The 20,656-nt window shown below is 40.3% G+C and overlaps 2 protein-coding genes across 2 annotated transcripts; both read left to right on the top strand.

Moving 5' to 3' along the window:
• Window positions 1-485: 485 nt before the first annotated feature.
• Window positions 486-658, top strand: LOC308433988 (uncharacterized protein; the record flags this gene model as incomplete). Its single annotated transcript, XM_080934152.1, has 1 exon — window positions 486-658. The coding sequence occupies exon 1, from the start codon at window positions 500-502 to the stop codon at window positions 656-658; it is 159 nt and encodes a 52-aa protein (XP_080790278.1). The 5' UTR covers window positions 486-499.
• IFRD1 (interferon related developmental regulator 1) lies at window positions 653-19,098 on the top strand. The gene is made up of 12 exons (XM_080934140.1): window positions 653-789; window positions 5,584-5,688; window positions 5,823-5,907; window positions 6,703-6,827; window positions 8,728-8,885; window positions 9,561-9,611; window positions 9,700-9,878; window positions 10,386-10,494; window positions 15,420-15,554; window positions 17,833-17,961; window positions 18,279-18,374; window positions 18,779-19,098. Exons 1-12 carry the CDS (start codon window positions 702-704, stop codon window positions 18,866-18,868), a joined length of 1,350 nt encoding a protein of 449 aa, XP_080790266.1. The 5' UTR covers window positions 653-701; the 3' UTR covers window positions 18,869-19,098.
• Window positions 19,099-20,656: the final 1,558 nt, after the last annotated feature.

Raw genomic sequence — 20,656 nt, 5'->3', positions numbered from 1 at the left:
TTGGAGGGTGGGAGCCCATGTCCCTGAACCCACAGGAGGGTATGGCTGTTGTTTGGGCAGAGGCCTCATGTTAGCAGGGGAAAGGTTATTAAACGCGACCTTACAAGCTGACTTTCATCACGCTGCATAACTGCCGCATGGCTCATCGCGGTGACTACTCGGGTAAATTCCAGGGTGGACGTCTTGTTGGGACGAGGTCACGACGCATTCGGACTGGGAGGAGCCTGGAGAAGGCCGCGCCCTCTCGCTTACTACATCTCCCAAAGCTCCACGCGGCCCTAAGGCATAGCAGCCCAGGCGAGGAGAGCATCCTGTGAAGCTCTGGGAATGGGAGTCCGAATGCAGGCACCGCCCCGGTGGACGCCAGTGGGGAGATCTGCAGTGATTGGCCAGAGAACGATGGAGGCCCGCCCACGCATGGTGACGACAAGCCGCCGTCTGGCTACTTAAGGCGTCGTGGTCTGGCCACCCCGCCTTCGCTCCCGCGCTAGAGAGAAACATGTATCGTTTCCGCTCGCAGCTCTTCACGGGGATTTCTGCTGCTGCTGCCGCCGCCTCTCACCCGCGCCGCTCCTCGCCTCTCTTGTTAGCCCGAGACTCGCCTCTCAGCCGCCCGCCGCACAGACGCACGAGTAGACAGTGCAGCTCCATCGGCTGATCCTCGCTGAGCTCCAAGTGTAGGCGGCACCGGGCGGCCTACGATGCCGAAGAACAAGAAGCGGAACGCTCCCCACCGCGGTGGCGGGGGTGGCGGCGGCTCTGGGGCAGCGACGTCGGCGGCCACGGCAGGTGAGGGGCGTCTCCAAGCCCGGGAGCCGGCCGGGTGGCCGGCCGAACGGGAGACTCCGTCTTGGGGCGCGGCGGGACTTGTAGTTCGGTTTTTGCTTCGGACGCCCGAGTCTGCATAGCGAGTGGTGCGGCTGAACTGCAGTTCCCATCATGCCCTGGGACTCGCGCTCGCGGTTCTTAAGCTGGCACGCGGGAGCGGTACTGGAGCACCGGCCCTGGGGGCGGGAAGAAGTAGGACCTTGGGCCAGAGGGAGAGTCAGAGTAAGGGTGACCAGGACTTGGCGTTCTTCCTAGATTCCGCTGCCTGCTGTCCGGTCATTTATCGTACTAGAGATGGGGCGGAGCGGCGGTAGCTTGCCGCTGTTGCGCGCTTGCCTGTGGCTTTCGCTCCACCATGGAGTTCTCGGGAGTGTCAAACGTCCAGCGGGCTAGGACCGGCTTTTGCGTCACGAGGACTGAGCTTTGCGTGATGGGGCCGGGGTGACGCAGAGGCGTGAGTGGCTTCCATCCCGCTGCTTTCCTGCGCGTCCCGCGGGTTCTCTAAGGCGGGGTGGAGGCGTCGGAAGCCGAGGCCACCGCCCCAACTTAATCGTGGCTCCCACTCCTAACCTGGTACTTACAGAAACCTGGAGCCCCCACAGCCCTTGTTCCGCCAGCCTAGGTGACCGCGTTCTCCTTTGTGCTGCAATCTATAGGTTCCATGCAGTGGTAGAGGTAGTGAGAAGCTAAGGTTGTAGTTGGCTGAAAGTTAGGGATAAGTTCGTTTTTGTTTATTTTTTTCCCCCTTGCGGGAAAGTTAGGGATAAGTTTTTTCTTTTTTTGTTTTTTTCCCCTTCCATGCTGAGTCGAAGCCTTTTCTGGATGGTTAATTGCTTAACTGAATGTACGATTCTCTTAACATACGGCTAAGAAAAAAAAAAAATGATTGCAGCCGAAGGTCCCTTCTACAAGACTGTACACAAGACACAAGTCGAGTAGTATTAAAATGGGTAGTCATCTCATTAAATAATTATTTTTGCTAAGATTATAGAGTTGAATATTGGAATGCCCCCAGACGTTTTATACCAAGATAATAGCCAATAGGTATTTGTTGAGATAGCTGCTGCTACTCTGATCATTCGAATCATATGCCTCTGTTCATTAGAAAAGTAAATGACCAGTTTTCATGTTAAATATTGGAGGCTGGCAGGGCAAAAGATTTCCTACAGAGTCTGGAGAGCTGAAAGCTCTTGCTCATGCATTAGATAATAAGCGACTGGGAATAGACTATACAGATTTTTCCTTAGACCTTTTTCCCCCTTTCTCCTGAATGGGTGGTGAAGTTATGAAACACTGTTCGTGTAACCTGGCTGTGGTTGAATCAAGGCTACTGCGGCTTCTGTTTAAGTTTTCCTCCTGAATAATTGCAGGAGTTCTTTCATAAGGTCTTATTAGTTTTATTAAAGTTTACCTTTTTAAAAAATGAAATGGAAATAGTGGAGAAACTCTCACAATCTGGAAACAGATGTTAACATGGTCTCCGCCACACAGACACCCTTCCTTTCCAGTAGTTTCCTGGCAAGTGTTATTTTCTTAGGACACATTTTGCCTCAAGGGCTATTTGACCTGCCATCAGACTTCATCAATGCTGTCTTTTAAATCCTTTTTCATAGAAAAGATACATTTAAACACTGCATTTTAGCTTATGTAATATAAGCACTGAAACATTGATTTTATTTTAAAACGTCTATAAAAAGAAAGTAGTTGACTTTGTTAAAACTCCAAGCTTTGACATTGTTGCCATAAAAGTTACCTCTGGAAGTGGAACTGGATGAGAAAGCTTTTCTTTTTTTTTTAGGTTAGACAGGTGTATGTTTTGCTTCATAAATAGTTGAGTCAGAGAAAGGAAATTAGGAAAAAATTTACTTAGAAACCACTTTTTCTATTGAAGTTTGGATGACAGGGAGGATCAATTTGACTTAAGTGAATCTCTACAACCTTCAGAGTTGCTTAGGGTCTTGGATTTTTATGTATATTCCTTATAAGTAAGTGGGGAGTTGTAGGAAACCAAGAAAATTGGCCTCATGCACGGATTTACACAGCACTGTTCTGATTTGGTTTTTTCTTTTTGTTTATTATGACAGTCTCAGCCTAGCTGCTCTGGAATTCACTGTAGCTTCAGCTGGTCTCAGTCTTGTCTTAATCTTAGGTTGCTGGAATAGCAGGTGTAAAGCCACAGATGAGATGAGAGACAGGGTTTTTAAGAACAGAAGTTTGTGTAGTAAGCCTTTGAGACATAAGGACTTCAGATATGTAGTCCTGCTCATTATTGACACAGGATCACAAGGTAAGCTTGACCTAGATGTCAGACATTCTTACAAGATGATTTTCCTTGCTTTAAAAATGTATTTACTTATTTGTGTGTGAGTGTGAACACACTAAGATGCGGATGTGGAAGTCAGGGGACAGGTTTTCTGTGGGGGTCCCAGGAACTGATAAACTCAGGTGGACAGGCTTGGCAGTGGGCACCTTTTCCACTGATGTGTCTTGCCAGTCATTCTTTGCCTTTCAAACCCCTGAATCTTGAAGAGACCAAACCAGTTAGTTAAGAGACAGAAGCTTAAAGTTGTGTACAAATAATCTTAAAAACAGATCACATATGAACAATTTTAAAATTACATTGGCTTGTATGTAAATATGGTAAGATTCTTCAGAATATACTCAGCTGTTAGCATAATTTGTCATGAGGAAAGATCCAGAAATAGGCTGGTGTTTATTTTTTCCTTGCACAGTGATTAAGCAATGTTGGCACCGGTGCTTTACTTATTCTCCATGTTTCTTACTCTGATCCAACTTACTTTGGCATCAAGCAGCAGATTTCAAGGTCACTTGTTAATTTAAAATTTTGCTAACTTCTCTGGATTTTTTTTTAAAAAGCAACTTATTTAAAGGAAAATTAGCCCAATTCTAACAGGCTTAATTTTAGAGGATTTAAAAAATATAATTAACGTGTATTAATCCTAGGATTTGAGAGGCTGTGGTGGCAGGAAGGTTGGCAGGAGTTGAGGGTTAATCTGGGTTATGTAGTAAGACTGGCTTGCAGAGCCTGTTCCCAAAACTGGAATAAGCGAATAAAGGTAAAATAATAACACTTTAAAGAAAAATACAGGGACTTAATTTATTTGAGGAGTTTTTTTATCCATACCTAAGTATTAATCATGATTATGTGTATATAGAATTGTTAGTAATTACACATTGCACTATTCCATAGAAATTGTAGTTCTAAATATATGCATTCAAATATAATGCTCATTAGTCTATATATTTGCTTATAATATTTCATGATGAAATTAATAACCAAGTATACTTATGGGCTTTTGATACTTTCCCTTTTCCTCCAGTCTTTGGTGGGAATTGGTTGGCAAAGATTGTGTATGTTTATACACTGTTACATCAGTATATTCTACATAGTAAGCTGATTGTATAATCATGCTACTTAATGGCATCTTTATGTACCAATAAAACACTCCTAAATTTGTAGTAAAGGACACATTACATTATTTTCTGTACTCCTATAGGATGTGATTGTGTTTTGATATGCTTTTTATTGAAATATATTTCTGTATCATTGCACATATATTGTGCACAAAAGTTAGGTGAAAACTTTGCATAATAGATGCCAAAGAAAGATGTTAGGTAAGTTGGAGAGTAAGTAAACTTGACCTCTGTTGTATAGCTCATGTTATTTTTCTGTACTCTGTCCAGGTGGTGATCCTAGCATCTCCTGCAGGGTGTACTCTATAATGTTAAAATGTAATAGCTATAGGGACTTGATGTTTGATGTAGTCCTTGATTTTACTAATACAAGGAAATTGAATGCAGGTGAATCAGACTGCCAAGGTCACTTTATAGTCAGAATTTGAGACTCATTTTAGCTGAGGACTCAAAGTAATTCTTAACTTCATAATTTTTAAATAAAAGTGATTTCTAAATTATGAATTCTTTATTGAAGTTGAATTGGGATTTTTAAACTCTAGGATATAGCCTGGAGCCCTTGTATAGTCAGGATGGTATATACATCTATAATCCTAGTGTTCCTATAGAGAGCTGGAGATAGGGGACTTCCCAGAAGCTTGCAGTTTAACTATTCTCATTGTTTTAAATATCAAAACTGAGACACTTGTCTCAAACATGGTGGAAGTCAAGGATGGACCCCCAACTCACACATAGCATGTCACACATGTACAGACACATGTGCACAGTTGCTCATTCTGGTAATCTCAGCACTCAGAAGGCTGATGTGGGGATTGCAGAAAATTTAAGGCTAGCCTTGTCTTCATAAGTTCCATGCCAGCTCAGGCTATACAGTGCGACCCTGACTTAAAAGGGGGTTAGGGGAAGCAGTTAAGTTTGAATGGGCTTTTATAACATCTCAGACACAAAACTTGTGCTTTTCTTTTGTTACCTTAACAACTGCCCCCTTTGAACTTGGTACTTGCCTTTAAAATAAGGCACCTGAAAAAGAGGTCATTTATTTACCAGTAGATGCTTACTAAAGTGAGTCATTCTCATTGTCAGATGATTGGTACATTTCGGAAGTTGCTTTATAATATAAATAGCTGACCTTCTGAAGTATAGACTAGATGAATCAACCTAATTTAGGAATGTTACATATGTTCTTTTGCAATATAATTGTCTCTTTACAGAAAGTTAGATTTTATTACAAGATCACTCTTTAAGTAGGATCTATAATTTCCAAGTTAAAATTTGCATATATGTAGCCGAGAGAATTCATCTCTTTCCTTTACCCAATAGGTGGCCCACATCGGACTGTTCAACCTTTCAGTGATGAAGACGCATCCATTGAAACAATGAGCCACTGCAGTGGCTATAGTGATCCTTCCAGTTTTGCAGAGGACGGTAGGGGTTTTAAATGTCTATTGTGACTTGCCATATAAGGATGATGTGGGAATTCTTGTGTGTGAGCTATCGTGTTCCTTTTCCCAATCTACTTTTTTCCTGCTTTTGTTACACTGTTGGTCTCTATTCTGCAGGACCAGAAGTCCTTGATGAGGAAGGAACTCAGGAAGACTTAGAGTACAAGTTGAAGGGATTAATTGACCTAACCCTTGATAAAAGGTAAGAGGTGTTAAAAGCTTTCCATTCTGGGCAACTCCAACCAGTTACTTTATTATACATTTCTCTGATAAAGCAGTACGTTTTTCTGTAGCTTGATTTGTTAACTTTGGATGATGTAATGTTTTGGCTAGTTGATGTACATAGTAACATGTTATTAGAACTAAATTGGTTTATATTACTCATTGCTATAGCATAGTAGCATATATTAACTATGTAGTTGAAAGCGATTTATAGATTTAAAAGTTGACTTTCAGCTTTAAAGGGTAAACTGCTTTAAGTTGTTTGTTCAGTAATTTTGTTTCGGGTATGAAAGCTGTCAGAGGTAAGCTTTTATTCATGGCATCTCTAGAATTGAATAGATGGAAGTAAGATGCCCAGAAGATGTGGCATGAATCTGTTAGACTTGTGCTTTATGTCTCTGTCTCAGATGCTTCAGAGGAGGCTGACAGGTGAGAGGAGCACTTAACTCAGGAATAAGTGCTGGTTTAAAGGGTTAGGGCAGACTGAAACTGAATTTACTTAAGGTGTACTACATAGCGTGTCTTACATATTATGTCTTACACATTGAAAGTACAAAATCCTACATAGTCAGTTATAGTTGTAGCTACCAATAAAGAGAAATGCTGTGACAGAAAGCACTTTAAGAAGCTTCTCATTTTGAGATGATATATTGTAGGCATATTATTGAAAGATACTTGGAGCTCGATAACAGGCATGGAGTTCTAATGTCTTTAGAAGTCATTAGTTTGTAGCACTATCATAACTACTTCTTCCTTTTTAATTTGTTTTTAATAGTGCGAAGACAAGACAGGCAGCTCTTGAAGGTGTTAAAAATGCACTGTCTTCAAAAGTGCTGTATGAGTTTGTTCTTGAGAGAAGAATGACTTTAACTGATAGCATTGAACGCTGTCTGAAAAAAGGTAATGCTGTCTGAAAAAAAGGTTCTTGACAGACCTGTGCAGCACTAACTTGAAGTAACTTGCTAATAAATCTTATGTAGGACAGTCATCTCAGAAGAGGTTAATGCCGTTCTCAGGTTACATAAGGAAGTGATGAAAGAATCATATTACAACTTAAAGTATGATTTTTTTTTTAGAAGACGTCTTTGTTTTTCTTGGGAAACATGGGAAAGCATTATAAGCACCCAGCCCATTCTTCCCTTGCATGTAAAACAACAGTTATACACTAAAATAATACCATATTTAGGATATATTTGAATTCTATAGTTGTGCAGTTGAAATCCTGGCACGTGTTTTAGAAGATGACATTTCTAAGAATCCAGAGAAGGCTGCAGAGACTGTCTGCTTTACAAGCTTGAGGACTTGAGTCCATTTGCAGAATTCTCAGAAAGCAAAGCAAGCTCTAGGGCACTGAGACCTATTCTTAAAACAACCAGGTGGAGGCTGGGGAGATGGCTCAGTAGGTATACTGACTACTGAGACAGTCTAATGACCCACATAAAACACTAGGTGTGATGGCTCAGATCTCTACGTTGAACATTGCTATGAAGGAAGACAGATTGGAGTTTATGTGAGCAATGCGGAAGCAGGAATGCCTCAAAGTATGGTTTAAAGAGAGAATCAATTTCCCAGACTGTCCTGATCTTCACATAGGTGTTCTGGTGCCAGCCCCCTCCTTCCCATAATAACAGCAGATCAGTTAAACTAAATTGGACGGCTCTTTAAGAACATGTAAAGCTGTTCTCTGGTCTTTCCTCATGATGTAAGTGCACACACCAAAGATAGAAGAGTGACATTAAAGGTTATAACTAATGTTTCTCAACACTGCAGTTTTAGAAACTGCTAAAATTAAGATGTGCGTCTACAGTTTCCTTATTTTGCTAGATAAGTATATTATAAAAATGACTTTCTGTCATCACTTTAACACTAACTCTAGTATCAAAGATGTAGGAAGCATGTGTTTGCTTAAATCCAATGGACTTTATGTCCTATTTTTTGCCTCTGGGTAAAAGTTGGTGTATGAATGTGGCTCCTACTCTCCCATGGAGCAGGGACAGAGCTAGAAGTCTGGCTCTGACCCTGTGTGCTCTGCTACAGTACAGCAGAGCGGTGCTGCAGATGGGCTGTTTCTTCTTAACGTGTATAAGTTACTTCGATACTCCATAGTGGGAGCTAGACGACATGGTTTTAGACATTCCGTCTCAATATATATATCTTATAGTTTTTAGGTAATAACTTAAATTCAGGCCAACTGTGGCAGTGCACAGTTGTAATTCTAGCAGAGAGATAGGAGAGTCGTCTCTGAGGTCTACATAGCAAGCTGTTAGCCCAGCCGAGCTACTTAGTGAGATCTACCCTGTCTCAATCTTAGTATTTGCTCAAACCCTCTAGTGTGCATGTGTCTTTAAAAAATGATCTACATTTATCTTTAGGTAGAAAGCATCTTATACTTTAATTCTTTATTTTGTTAAAATAATCTGAAGGGAGACTGCACATGCCCCTTAGATAAGACATATTGGTCTACTGTAGCTGCACTATTAGTGTGAGTACCTTAAGGAATTAGAAGAAGGCAGAGATAGACATGAACCACTTGCCTTTGCAGTCAATAAAGTAATCCCTCAAATGGATACCAGTCTCTGTTTACAGATGAGGAAGTCTGGAACATCTGAGTAATAAGCAATACGTGTTGCTCTAGGATTTGACTGAGGTTAATCTGTTTCTAGCATTTGAGCATTTTAAGCCTGGAGCACAATATGGTTTCCGAAATTTAGATGCTACCTTACAGTAAAAGCTTTTGGAAAATTACTGACTTGATATAAATGTACTGAGAATCTGCCGTGCTTGCTGTACTCCTTCCCAGGAAAGAGTGATGAGCAGCGCGCAGCTGCTGCATTAGCGTCTGTTCTTTGTATTCAGCTGGGCCCTGGATTTGAAAGTGAAGAGATTTTAAAGACTCTTGGACCAATCCTGAAAAAAATAATTTGTGATGGAACAGCTAGTATTCAGGCTAGGCAAACTGTAAGTATGAGATTAAAATTTACAGCTCTATCCAGACACAACACCCAGCTCTAAGTAGTCGGTTCTACTAATACCTTACACTCCTTTGTCTTTAAACAGTTCATGACAAATTTTCTTTCATGCTCCAAAGTGTTCCACTTGAATACTTTGTTTACTTTTGGGATTAAAGGATATATCAGATAATGGGTTATTAGAATAATTTTGGAATATGTGTGACTGGAGCTTAAACAGTAGTTTTGATTCTGATGTTTGTTGGGTTAAATCCTCATGCAAAGCTCTGAGTAAATGTAGGACTGAGCATGCTTTCAGATCTCTAATTGTGTTGTGCTAAGGGAATTTGAGAAATCAATTGAACTTTACTAGAGTTTTGCTTGGTGCTTCATGGAAGCTGATCCAGGTGCAGTATCCCTTCTAGTCTCATGAGTTAGTAAAGACAAAAGACCTGAGAGGAACAGTCACTTCCCTAAAGTTGTCCTGTGTATTTGGTAGCAGAGCTTGGACTAAATAAAATCTTGTTCCGATGTTACTCTACTTACTGTTCTTACTTTTCCAATGTCCTTATACGAAGTATGGGTTTTAGTGCAGGGAAATAGTTGAGAAAGATTTCACTTAGAATTTTTAAAGCAGGTGAATAATATGAAAATAAGTCATTGATGGCTTCCTTTTATTTTGCAGTGTGCAACTTGCTTTGGTGTTTGCTGTTTTATTGCCACAGATGACATCACTGTAAGCAGAATAATTTTTAATTCCAGTTAGTGCTCTTATTTTTCATTGAAGATAGTTGTTCTGGTCTTACTTCATATTTCTCTTTTAGGAGCTGTATTCAACTCTGGAATGTTTGGAAAATATCTTCACCAAGTCCTACCTTAAAGAGAAAGACACTAATGTTACTTGCAGCACTCCTAATACAGTGCTTCACATCAGCTCACTTCTCGCATGGACCTTATTACTGACCATATGCCCAATCAGTGAAGTGAAGAAAAAGCTGGAGCTGTATGTAGTTTTATTTTCCATACCTGTAATTATTTTATGTATATGGGTGTCTGCATGTATGTCTGTGTACCATATGAGAGCATTCTTCCTGGAGGCCAGAAGAGGGCTTTGGATTCCCTGGTACTGGAGATGGTTGAGTATCACCATGAAGGTGCATGGAATTGTACCTGGGTCCTCTGGAAGAGCAGCCTTTCTTCAACCCTAGTTTCATTTTTATTTTATGCTTATGTGTGTGTGCTTGCATGTGTGTATGTGTACCACCTGAGTGCTGGTACCCAGAGAGGCCATAAGAGGCCTTCAGATCCCCTAGAACTGGAGTTAAAAGCAGTTGTGAGTTGCCTGACGTGTGTGTTGGCTCCCAAGAACAGAAGCAAGTGCTATTAAGCCACTGAGCCAATTTCCTAGCATCCCTTTAGTTTCATTTTTTTTTTAATTAAAAAAAAGAAAAAGAAAAACCATTTAGTTAACATATCTGGTTGTACTCATAAAGTAATGACTATTTTCTAGGCATTTCCATAAACTTCCAAGCCTCCTTTCTTGTGATGATGTAAACATGAGAATTGCTGCTGGCGAATCTTTGGCACTTCTGTTTGAATTGGCCAGAGGAATGGAGAGTGTGAGTATCTAATTGGCAGGAGGAGGCACATGAGGACCATTCTTCCTTTGCACTGTCACTGTCAAAATTAGGAATTGGATAATAAATATGTTATAGGCTGGTCACCGAGAACTTGTGATTGGTTTGAGAGTGTAATCTGGTGTAGGGTTGGTAGGAACATACTTGCTGTCTGTAGAACTGAAGTTAGGGAATCTTTGTTTTACTCACAAATACTTGACTTCAGGCATGTGCTGTTTTATAATATAAGACAAATGGGTGAAATACCAGTCAGCATAGGTTTGGGGTAGGGAAGGTTCTGTCATTATTTAGCATTGCTTTTGACAGTGTTCTGGATCCTGTTTACCTACCCACTGTTTACATGTTAATTACCGTGGCTGGGTCTGTCAGTGTATTTAAATGTGAAATATCTAACCAGCTGTCCCAATTGGCCCTGATACTGGTATTGTGTTAGGTTTTGAACTGGAAGTCCTATGTTCTAGGAACCCTTTTATCTTGTTATACAGGATATTCGGTTACCCTGTTCATAGTTTCTATTGCCACTAGAAAGATGAATTTGTTCCTGAATACTAATTCATGTAATGTGCTGGCATTTCAAACTGAGGAACAGACTGGAGGGATGGCTCAGAGGTCGAGAGCACTTGTTCTTTCAGAGGATCTGAGTTTCATTCCCAGCACCTATAAACTACCGTCTGTAACTCCAGTCTTAGGGGATTCATGTCTTCTGGCGTCTGTGGACACCAGGCACACATGGTACACAGACACACATGGAGGCAAACACTCATACACATAAAATAAAAGAATAAAGGTTTTACATAAAACAAAACTGAAGAGCAACTTTTAGTATCTGTTCACTGCTTATTTTCATAGCAACAAATGGGAAAAATCATAAGGAAACATAAGTATGTGAGAAATTATTAACTAAATAGGAGATTTTATTTCCAACCTTGGGTTACTTAAGTAATAGGTGCTTTAAAAATGTTTATTTTTGAGATTATAATTTAATTTATCTCTTTTCTCCACCGAATCCTCTCATACACCCCTTGTTCACATTTTAATCCCAGCACTAGGGAGGTAGAGGCAGGTAGATCTATAGATGAGTTGAAGGTTTCATCAATAGAGTAAGTTCTTGGACATTCACGGCTGTACAGAGAAACTTAAAAAAAAAAACCAAAAAACAAGTATATTATATCATGACCTCCTTTTTTCACTTACTGTTATTGAATGCACACATGCATATTTATATTACATATTTACTCTTAGTCTATATGATGTCTCTGGAACATATGTTTTCAGAGCAGACTGTTGGGCATTGGACAAACAGTTGGTGTGCTCTTCTTGGGGAGGGCCTTTTCTCCTGTTTCTGCGTTTCCTCACTGACTTTTCTCAGTTGCCTCTTGTTCTTTGGGTAAGCATGAGGCCTCTTTGGGCTCTCCATCCACTTTGACTTTTAACCTAAGGAGAAAGGCTGTATTTGCAAGATGAAGCTTTGGTTAGTCACAAGTTTTAAAGCAGCCAAGTGTCTAGCAGCATTAATGGTTTTGTAGATTGTCTACCATTTTTAGGCTTTAGATTGGATCTCAAATGTTCAGGCTTTTAATACTCAACCTGTGTGAAGGGGTAGAAGCCCCCTCACCTTCATTAGGAAGGTAGCAGCTAAGAATGAAAGTAATGAAAGCTGTGAGCAGCTAAGGATTCTGTTTATGTGAGAAATAATTGCACTCAAACTTAACAATCAATTAACATTACTGAGTTGACTCTTAACTAGGCACAGAAACTAGATGTCCAGGGTTTAATCTTGAATTCCTCTGCTGGCGGAATGTCAGTTTAACTCTTTGGAATACATCTTACAAGTGAAGTAGTGCAGTTTTAGTTTAAATTACATTTTAAATTTTACTACCTAAATACCTTTTGTTCTCTGACTTAATATGTATAGGCTAGTTAGGGTAACACTTCTGGATATGTTTAGTATGTGGTGTAAGTAGTTGCTAATGGACAGCAATAAATTGGGCTATAAATAGAACCTGATTTTTAAAAAAATTTATTTTAATATGCTTTTACACGTGGGTAGTTACAGTGTTTAAAGTTAATTAAATCAAAGTTATAGATACAGTTTTGGTAGAGCACTTGCTAAGTGTTACCAAGGTTGTAATACCACAAAAAAAGATTAAAGCAGAATGATTAATTACATAGGCAGATTCAAAATAATTCTTATAGCAAATAAGTATTTAATATTCAGAAGTTTTTGTTAACATAGCTGCTCTGTGGCACTATTAGCCTGGCTGTTACACAATGTGGTGAATTTTTCTTGAACTGGGGACAGGTTCCAAAGAACTGACTTAAGTTCAATTTCAGTGGGTTATTTGGTTAGATATTAATGAGTATTTAAAATTGTAGAAATCACTACTCCTTTGATAGCGGCACTAGCTTACTGTGTGCTTGCTGTATATCTGTATGGGAAGCAATGGACTCTGGAGCCATGCTGCCTGGGCACACTTTACTGCCACCCTTGTAGTTGATCGTGTATAGCTTCTATTTCTCAAGTGTCCTCGTCTTTACAGTGGAGAAAATGGTGACTATGTTGGGTGAGTGGGAGACAGAGATAGCCTTTCATATTAGACGTTGATTGGATTTAGATTGGCTTCTTTTTAGCAACATCTATAAAATAGCAGAGGCTGTGTGATGTTCTGGTTCAGAACAGCAGGGAAGCAGGTCAGCTTGTAGGATTCCCCAGGTCTCCCTGTTCTTTTCCACCTCACCGTGCAGAGGAGTGCTACAGTACATAATGAGACAGAAGGTTGTTGGCAACTAAGGTCCTTGGGGCTAAGTCTGATACTTAGCCTCTCAAAGCAATTCGGCATTCTTTTTTGCCTTTGTAGATAGGAAATTGACCCTACAAAGAATATCCATTCTTTGACAAAAGTGAGGTAGGAACGTCTTCCTGCTGAAGTAAAGCAGGATAAAATCATTTTAGAGATCATGTTTAGCTCTTGTGAATTGGGAAGGGATCAAATTCTATTTGAATGTAGGCTTTCCAGATTATTTTCTAGATGTGTCTGCCATTAAACTACACTGGGCTGTGGTTTTTATCTAATAAAATTTAGGCAGCTGCCAAGACCCAGCTTGCTTCATTTTTACAGTGCTAATGTGGTTTTCATACAGAAGTACTGCTTTGAGTAGTTAATCTTCGCTGATGTCAAACTTTTTGCCCCAAGTCAGTACTCACCCAGAAGTTTCTTATAATTTCATTTGCCTTAATTCTATCCAATTTAAATTATGTTAGACTAAACCAGGGTGTTTAAGAATAGAAAGGGCAATTATGAGTTAATAGATATTTGTACATGGCTCTATATGTTGTGTGTACTTTAATTTTTGTAAGTCTGAGATGGTGAGTGGCTTTAACTGCTTTCATGTTACATAAGAGGAAGCTACCCACAATACTTACTAATGTAATTATGCACAAGATTGCACAGATAGGGGTGAGGTCCCCTGACTTTACCTGCTTCTCCTTGGTTTAATGTGCTACAGTTTTTGTTTGTTTTTGTGTTGTTAATAAGTGTGAATTCTACAAATTTCTCTATAGAGTATTGATACCTAATAATTCATGCTTCAGAATTTATTGGGCAGTGTTCATTTGTTAGTACCACTGTGTAGAGATGTATTTTTATCTTAGAAGTTTTTTTTACTTTATGGAAACTTTTTGTTAGGCATTTGTGTTTACTAGGGTTATTAGTGTGTTGAGCTTAGTGACTCACCAACTGTCCATAGACTGTATTGGAGTTTCTCAGCCTTGGCACTGCTGCTGTTAGGTGTTAAAGCTTCTAGTGTACTGTAGGCGTTTAGCTGTATGCCTTGGTAGAATCTACCCACAAGATGACAATACCACTTTCCCTAGTGTGACAACCAAATATATCTCCAGACAAAGCCAGCGACCCTTGAGAGGTGCAGTCTTCCACAGTTGAGAATCATTGGCAGTGCTTTGCAGTTCTTGGATCCAATTAAGATAATGTATTGGGTTCCTCAAATTCTGGCTTGTCTTTTACAGATTTGAAAACTTCTTCATATATTCTTTAAAAAGAAAGAGATCAAATTCGGTAAAATTTGGGTCAAGAATTAGTAGTCCTTGAACTATTTGCTTCTTAGAAGTAAATTGGTATCACCTTAGGATACAGTCAGATTTATTGGTATTTAAATATAAAGACATTATAACTTTGCTCAAATTTAAAGGTTTTATTAATATAATGTAAGATATCTTACTGGCGGGTATGTCATATAAGAGAGGCTTAGTTTGAATTGGAGCATATTGAAATATATTTGTTAGAAGAGTTAGATAATCAGAAATATCAGAATTGAAATCGGGTTGATACATTAAAAGATTAAAAGCAAGACTATCTCATTGATTTCAAGTTTGTATCACCTCCCCCCACCCCAAGACATGATTGAAGTAGCTAGCTTCTTGTCTTAAATTTAATTAACAACTCATGTTTCTTGCTGTGCCTTACTGCTTATTAGAGACAGCGGCCATAGTAGAAATCACATCCTCTGAAAAAGCACTGCTGATTAGCTTGCACCTCTGAAATAAAAGTGGCTGTGTATTAGACCACTGTCTGCGAGCAGTCAGGCATCCAGAATAGATGCTGCTGGCATATCCATCTCAAGGCACTTTAGATTCCCAGGTCATGTGCAATGTGCACAGCCCAGCTTGTGCTTCTCTAGGGCAGCAGGCTGTACTCAGTAGAGTGTTGTTTTGCTGTATTTGTAGTTAGCATTTTTGTAGTTGAATTTTTACATAATATCTGCCTGTTTATATGTGCACAAATCTCTATAAACAGCAAAATGGTGTTGCTTTATAAAACTGGTAATTTTGTCAGTTATAGAAGATGTAAAAGATGAAAAATAAGTGAAATAAAATTTGTTTCCTTGGTCAGGACTTTTTTTATGAAGATATGGATTCTTTGACCCAGATGCTCCGGGCTCTGGCTACAGATGGAAATAAACACCGTGCCAAAGTGGACAAGAGAAAGCAGCGGTCTGTCTTCAGAGATGTCCTGAGGGCTGTGGAGGTAGGCCTCTGCAGTTGCCAGCACAGCCAGCAGTCACTGAAAAGAGACCGTGCACCGGCATCATTTCGTTGCTTGATTTTCACTTTAGCCCAAAGCTATTTCCTCATTTAAACACTAGAATAGGGTCTTAATAGTATAGGGGAGGAACGGGCTCCTTTGTGAAGCTGCATCTGAGAAGCTAAGCTGGGCTGGGCCTGGTGAAGGCTTGCATGGAGACTTTCTTGACGTCAAGCCTTTACCACCCACTACAGAATAGGGAAGAATTCCTGGAAAGCAAAAGCACTTTAGGGTAACAAGGACTAAAGACACTGTTCTGTTGGAGAGTATGTCCCTAGCAGATGTGAAGCTCTGCATTTATACCACACTAGAGATAAGAAAGAGAACTGTGCTTGATGACATTTTACCTTATGTCTCACATCAGGATTCTGTGAATGAGACTAAGTTACTGTATGATTAAGCTTCTGTGATCTGTGGGAAGACTGAGTGGCAGTCAGTTGATTGGGAGCCTCTTGGGTTAGTCTGCTTGATGGAGATGAGCTATAGGATGACTGAGAGCAGTCTCTTGAAGTTCAAGACCCTAACTTGTTTTGGTTGGTTGCTAGGAAGATTTCTTTTTCTTGAGGTAGAACTGTGGGGCTGTTTCTTTTAGAATAGGTGAGTATTCAAGAGTCAGTCAACTTGATGTGTATATGAGAATTTAGGCTAGACCGTGAAGCATTGGGAGAAAAGCCAGGGCAGTGGGTTGGAAGGTGGGGCGTGTGTGTGTGAATAAAAGATGTGTCCCCAGTATCTGTTAACAGGCATGGCTGTGGAGCTAAGGCGGGCGGGAGTGGTATAAGCAGCTAGTGTTCTGTGTTAGCTGCTAGTGAAAGTATGAGGGAGGGAATCATGGAAGAGATAGTGTAAAATTTTAAGTGAGGGTTGGGAGCGGGCTTAGTAAAAGTATCTGTTATGCAAGTTTGAGGATCTACATTTGAGTTCCCAAGGCCTATGGTTAGCAAATACGTATTATAGTCCAGTGTTCCTACAGTGAGATGGGACAGACAGGAGGAGAGTCTGGAAGCTCATGGGCCGGCCAGCCTGTTGTACACAGTGACATACAACAAATGAGGAATCCTGATCTCAGCAAGGTGGACGATGGGGTGAGGCAGCAAGTGTGTGCACACATACAGAGAGGAAGTGGGGAAAGGGGAGAAGAGTAAGGGAAAGGTCTTGAGCTAGGAAGCAGAAGCTCGGCTGTCTTTAGGAAGGAGGAATGCATAAGGGTTAGAAGTTTACAGAACTTATGTGTTTGGGAAGCAATCTCTGAGGTCTAAATGCTCCTTGAAACTACAAAGGTGGGAAGAACATTTACCAGGATGTTCCTTCATAGAAATGCTCTCTTAAATCTGTAATAACTGACTGATAAGTGGCTTCAAATTTGTGGGCCACAGAATAGATTCAGAGAGGTTACTTAAGTGCTAAGTGACAACCTATGTCTACATAGAATTCATATTCCTTCCACTTAGAAGGGGCTGGGTAGTTGTGGATTGCGGATGTTCCTTCGGGTTTTTTGGCCACTTACTTGAGATGAGATCCCCGTGGCAGTCAGCTGTGTGTCCACTGGTGCTGTCCATTTCTCTTGGGCTACAGCTCCCTTGCTTTACTTGAGAAACTGTGTAATGGTGCTGTGGCAGAATCACTCTGCCTTCAAAACAGTTCTTTCCTTTTTTTTTTTCCATTCCAGGTTTTATCTCCGTCCCAGTCCACACTCTGATAGTTTCACATCCCACACCTCCTCCCCCCACCCCCCAGCACCTTTTTCTTCTTCTCTTTTTACATCTTACCCATGTTGCCATTGAACTTTGTCTTCTAGCCTTAGCCTTCCTGGCTTTATAGGTATGTGTTGCTGCACCTGGCTTCATTTCTTAGTAAACCTAGCTGAGGTTTCTTGGAACTCTTGTTGCTTCTCTGTGTCTGTTAACCTGTTAGGACACATAGGTCCCTGGGTCTATCCAGAAACACCTGACTTACTTCACATCTCTTAAGTTCTTTTGACGTTTTAAGATACTCAGAACTGACTCTGTTGCCAATTCATCAGTTGTGTCATCAAAGTTAATACAGTTCTGTGGGTTCCTGCCCCCTTGCATGAAGACAGTAGTTTCTAGCCTGACCACATCTTTGATAAAGAAGTGTCAGTTTCAAATACTGTTCTCTTTATATCAGTATTATTTTAGAATAGAAATTGTGTTTGGGCCATTTTAGGGTGTATGTTAATTTTGGCTCCTCTGTTGTATAGGAACGGGATTTTCCAGCAGAAACTGTTAAATTCGGTCCTGAGCGCATGTATATTGATAGCTGGGTCAAAAAACATACCTATGACATGTTTAAGGAGGTCCTTGGGTCAGGGATGCAGTACCACTTGCAGGTGAGTGACATCCTTGCTTTAACTGAGTGGGGTGGGATCTAGGACTAGACTGACTCTTGAAGTTAGTGTGATATCCAGGATGTATCCAGGGAGTGAAAAGCAGTGAACACCTGCTGCAGTGTTACTGGTGCTCTGTGAGAGTGTACAGTTTTACATAGTCCTAGAGTTGAAGGCATTAGAGAGTGCTTTGCTTTCACAATGGGAAAACAGACAGCTCAGCTTATTTTCAGATAGCCACATCACTTCTGTAGTCAGACTCGCTGTATGTAGTGAAATAGATATTTGATGCATGCTTACATCTTTCCTGTTCATTTCAGACCAATGAATTCCTTCGCAATGTATTTGAGCTTGGACCCCCTGTGATGCTTGATGCTGCAACACTTAAAACCATGAAGATTCCTCGTTTTGAAAGGGTGGGTTTTGTTTGGTTTTTGTTTCTTTTTAAGCAAAATGCACAGCTTCTCTGGTTTCTCTTCAGGTTTTAGAGTCCTTTACTTTTTAGTACTAAATACACTGATGAGGAACCAAAGCTCTGGTTCTGCCTGGTAGGGATGTTTGCATGTTTCTGTTGTACTGGGCAGTAACTTAGTGGGGTGCCAGGCTCATTTTCAAAAGGATCTGTAACATGAAATAGTGATTGGCCCCATTTCCTTTTTAAGATAATGACAAATTTTAAGTGTAGTCTGGTTTTTATTGAGGTAAGATGTAACAGAAATTTCATGCACTTTAATATAGGATGAGGTGTACCTCCTGTTACCTTTGTTTATAAGAATATCTTGCATTACTGATCCATGTACATTTTTCTTTTTTATTTCAGCATTTATATAACTCTGCAGCTTTCAAAGCCCGAACAAAAGCTCGAAGCAAATGCCGAGATAAGAGAGCAGATGTTGGAGAATTCTTCTAGATGTCTGAATTTGATGGCTGTTTTCTAATTTCTTCCTTTATTATTATTTTTGCTACTTCTATTGTATATAAGCTTTTAGAGACATTTCTTATCTTGGTCAACTTAGATAATTTTTGATGTAGGGGTGGGTTATATTTTAATTTAATGTACAGTGTTACAAATTAATGAGTTCTTTGTTCTGTAAAAATAACTAGTAACCACAAATAAAGTTTCTGTGCTGTTTGGTCATATTCTGTGCAGTGAGTGGATGAATTTCCCAGTATGGTTAACTGTTTACACTGCTCATCGGAAGTGTTGACAGATTATGATATACACATGACACCTGGAGTTTTGGGGAATGGGTTTGAGCAGAAGGTTGGTATTTTGGTTTTTGTCAGCTCACCAGAAGGCTTTATTCCATGCTGCAGTCAAGCCCTGTGTTCAGATCTTGAGAATTGATGGTAATTAGCCTATGCCAGAAAGGCTGCCGAGCTTCACCCCTGAGAGCCAAGAGCTTTTTCACTTTGGAATTAAAGGTTTTCCCACTGGAAGTGCTTTGTTAGAAGAAATGCTCTATATGACTGAAGTAAAGTTCAGAGTGAGTCAAGGCAGGCAGGGAGTGAGACAGATTTTTGAATGTTTGGAAACAAAACAAGACACTTTGAGTAAGCAAACACTGGAGTTAAATGCAGTGTTATACATAACCAGGACTTAGGTTAGCCAACTTCAAAAGTGTTCCCCTTGTTAGGCACCTTGTAAACATTTGGCAGTGAGTGAAATAATCATTAATCTCCACATAACTTCAATGCATGAAGTTCAGGGTACATGGACTCTGTTTCCTTGATGCAGAGGGTGGGGCTGGGAAGCATGACACTAGGGGTTTTTTTGTTCTTTCCTCAAGTTATTCTGTATTCTCAACAAACGGATGCTTGGCTAGGGGTATGTCAGGCTGTGGCTTTCAGTTGTAGCCCTTGGATAGAGCACACTGGGGAACAGTGGGATCTAGAGTTCACTTTATTATACTTGTTTCATGTAGGCTAACACGGGAAGCATGGCTCCTGTATTTTCAGCTTTGACTGTGTATTTGTTATATGTGTCCTCCCATGGGTGTTACTTCTCAGGACCCATCCATCCTTTTCTGGAAATGGACCCTGTTTCTACCTCTTCAGTACTGAGTGGCCAGCTTGATAAGTAGTTTCTGAGTATCAAAACCAATTCTTAAGCTTTCCAGATAAGCATTTTATACTCCAGCCCTGTGTATGTATTTCAGTGAGTTTTTAATCACAGTTTACTTCAAGGCTTTAAAGCCTGTCATCCATCGGTCCCTTCTTCAGGCGTTTTCTGCCTGCCTTTCACATTTCTGTTAATATACTGATAGCAATTTCTTGTTTAGTAATTTTAGGCATTGTTTAATAGGTGAAGAGTTCTCACATCAGTTTATTTGGGGTGATGTCCCTAAGAAACGTGTAAGGGAAACTAACAGCTGAATAATGAGCAGGCAGTTGTGAGGGAAGGCAGATCATAAACTGCAAGTCTGTTCCCATCCAAACAGCAGCCTCTGACCCCAGTTCTCATTGTACTACCTTTTGTGTACACTAGAGGGCAGAAACTGCCACATGTGGAAGGTAAACAAGACTGATATTCCCAAAAGGCAAATGTGCTTAAGCTTGGAAGAGATCATTTTGGAATGAATGCTGAAGTGTGCAATCATTGTACTCACAAACAGTAGCTAATTGAAGGTCCAGGAGTCCCCGGACCTGAGGGTATAGTTTAGATCTCTAAAGTCTCCTTAAAAGAGAAGGCTTGCTT

This window comes from Micromys minutus, assembly GCF_963924665.1.
Source record: "Micromys minutus genome assembly, chromosome: 1".
Taxonomy (NCBI): Eukaryota; Metazoa; Chordata; class Mammalia; order Rodentia; family Muridae; genus Micromys; species Micromys minutus.
This window is presented reverse-complemented; position numbering and strand designations above follow the sequence as displayed.

Coding starts and splice junctions, on each gene's coding strand:
- IFRD1 (XM_080934140.1), top strand. CDS start 702: ATGCCGAAGAACAAGAAGCGGAACGCTCCCCACCGCGGTGGCGGGGGT. Junction 5,689..5,822: donor TTCCAGTTTTGCAGAGGACG/GTAGGGGTTTTA, acceptor TCTATTCTGCAG/GACCAGAAGTCCTTGATGAG. Junction 10,495..15,419: donor TGGCCAGAGGAATGGAGAGT/GTGAGTATCTAA, acceptor TTCCTTGGTCAG/GACTTTTTTTATGAAGATAT.